Source organism: Pistacia vera, unplaced genomic scaffold, assembly GCF_008641045.1.
Source record: "Pistacia vera cultivar Batoury unplaced genomic scaffold, PisVer_v2 Contig196, whole genome shotgun sequence".
Classification (NCBI taxonomy): Eukaryota; Viridiplantae; Streptophyta; class Magnoliopsida; order Sapindales; family Anacardiaceae; genus Pistacia; species Pistacia vera.
In genome coordinates, this window is record NW_022195997.1 from 2241320 (window position 1) to 2243678 (window position 2359).

At 34.0% G+C, this 2359-nt stretch overlaps 1 protein-coding gene across 1 annotated transcript; it reads left to right on the top strand.

Annotated features, from left to right (window-relative positions):
• The first annotated feature begins 531 nt into the window (after positions 1-531).
• LOC116127930 (pentatricopeptide repeat-containing protein At1g12775, mitochondrial-like) lies at positions 532-1645 on the top strand. The gene is made up of 2 exons (XM_031413582.1): positions 532-941; positions 1270-1645. Exons 1-2 carry the CDS (start codon positions 532-534, stop codon positions 1643-1645), a joined length of 786 nt encoding a protein of 261 aa, XP_031269442.1.
• Positions 1646-2359: the final 714 nt, after the last annotated feature.

The following is a 2359-nucleotide window of genomic DNA, read 5'->3' on the forward strand; positions in this document are numbered from 1 at the left end:
ACTCTTCATACATGGCTTTGAGGTCCCTATTTCGTTCGTCTTCAATCTCTCAAAACCCATCTTTAAAAGTTAATGTTTTATATTTGTTAGCTCACTTACACAACCTCATGTCTTCAAGCTCTAGAAATGAAGTTTTGTATTCTTTGGAAAAACACCTAGAACGATCCTCACTTGCTAAATTCCTCAAACAAAATTGTCAATCAGGTAGGTTTACTCTGAATGAAGCATTTTACTTTTTTTATTACATGATTAATACGAAACCCATTTCTCCAATTTAATCATTCACTACTTTGTTTAGTGCAGAAGCATTATTATGAAGTGATTTCGCTTTATAAGCTATTGAATTCAACTAGGTTGTCTCCGGATTTTATATCTTTGAATATTTTGATTAATTGCTTCTATAATATTGAAAGGGTTTCTAATGGTTATGCGGTTTTTGGGGCGATTTTGAAGTTGGGTTTTAGCCCAAATACCGTGACATTTACTTGTTTGATTAAAGGTCTGTGTGTAGAGAGAAAGATTATGTAATCAATGGAATTGTTTAAGCAAATGGTTGTTGTTGGTTGTAGGGCTGATGTGATCACTTGCAACACTTTGATTGGTGGAATGTGTAAAACAGGGAAGATAAGTGTTGCCATTAAGTTGCTTGAAGAGATGGTTAATGGGCATAAAGAATTTGGTGTTATTTGTAGGCCAAATGTGGTTACTTATAATACTATAATTGATGGTCTTTGTAAGGCTAGATTGGTTGAGAAGGCTACACAACTATTGTTGGAACATATGATTCAGAGAGGTGTGGTTCCTAACGTTTACACTTACACCATTTTATTAAACGGTTATTGCTTGGCAGATAGAATTGGTGATGCAAGGGAGTTGTTTGATTCTATAACTAGAAAGGGGTATAGGCCTGACGTTGTTTGCTACACTACTTTAATCAATTGGTATTGCAAGAATAAAGAAGTCAATGAAGCTCTTAGTCTTTATCGAGAGATGATTTCAAAAGGAATTAGGCCTAATGTGATTACATATACCACCTTGTTAACTGGTTTTTTCCTTATAGCTAAGGTGAAAGATGCATGGAATTTAGTTGGTGAGATGCGACTTAACGATGTTTTCCCGATTCCTGGACATATAACATTTTCATTGATGGACTTTGCAAGAATGGATGTGTTTTGGAAGCATTGGAAATGTTTAATACTCTAGTAATTAATAAGTTTGTAGTTGGCATTGAGCGTTTGAGTTCCCTCATTGATGGATTATGTAAAACAGGGAGATTCGAAACTACTTCGAACCTATTTCAGAAATTTTCTCTTCATTGAAACTGGTGCCAAACGTTGTAACATATAACATTTTGATCAATGGGCTGTGTAAAAATGGACAACTAGAAATGGCAAATAAGTTGTTGTTATATATGGAGGGAAAAGGTTGTGCTCCAGATGTAGTTTCATTTACTACGCTTATGTTTGGTTTCCTCAAGAATAATGAGATACAAAAAGTTGTTGGACTCCTTCATAAGATGGCGGAGAAAAATGTGAAGTCGACTGAATGTTCAATGTCCTTAGTCATGCAACTACTAATGAAGGCTGAAAATTATCATGAATGTTTGAATGAGCTTCCTCAATTTCCGGTCCAAAAGCGAAATTAAACTTTACTTGATAAAACTTTAGTAAGAATTAGACTTTTTTCGGAGCAAAGTCTTGCGAAAGTTCATCCAGCTAACCAAATGCTTTATTTTGGTTATGGTAAGAGGAAGGTTTAGTAAACACTTTCATCTGTTCGAATTTGATTGGAATGGTGATGGGGAAGATTGAGAATTATGGCTTCCCTGATCAGACATACAATAGGTGATCTGCCTCTATTGTAAGTGCATATTGTGGAGGTGGCAGCATTGCAAGTTGCGTCTGGATTTGCACATGAAATAGGTCTTAAGGGTTTGAGGATTATTTTTGGTGCAAATTTCAGTAAGCAAAAGTTGTATATGAGAAATTGTGGAATGGTTCTTACTTCAACTACGACGATAATGGTAGCCGCTCAAGTTCATCTATTCAAGCTGATTAGTTTACTGGACGATGGTTTATTGCAACTGATTAACTTCATTCATTGATATTCTCAAATATCTAGGCCTCGTAAATCTTGATTTATTTATAGCTGTTGCAAACAGAGAACTGATTGTAATATTTTTCATATTGTATTGACAAATTATATATCAATATATATAGGAAAATAAAGAACTAATCTAGGAAATAAATAATCTAATATAGGATATAAATATTCTGACTTCCTATTTTACAAATTTGTTCCTAATATGAATTGATTACAATCCTAATATCCTATTATAGATTTATACACTTAATCATGC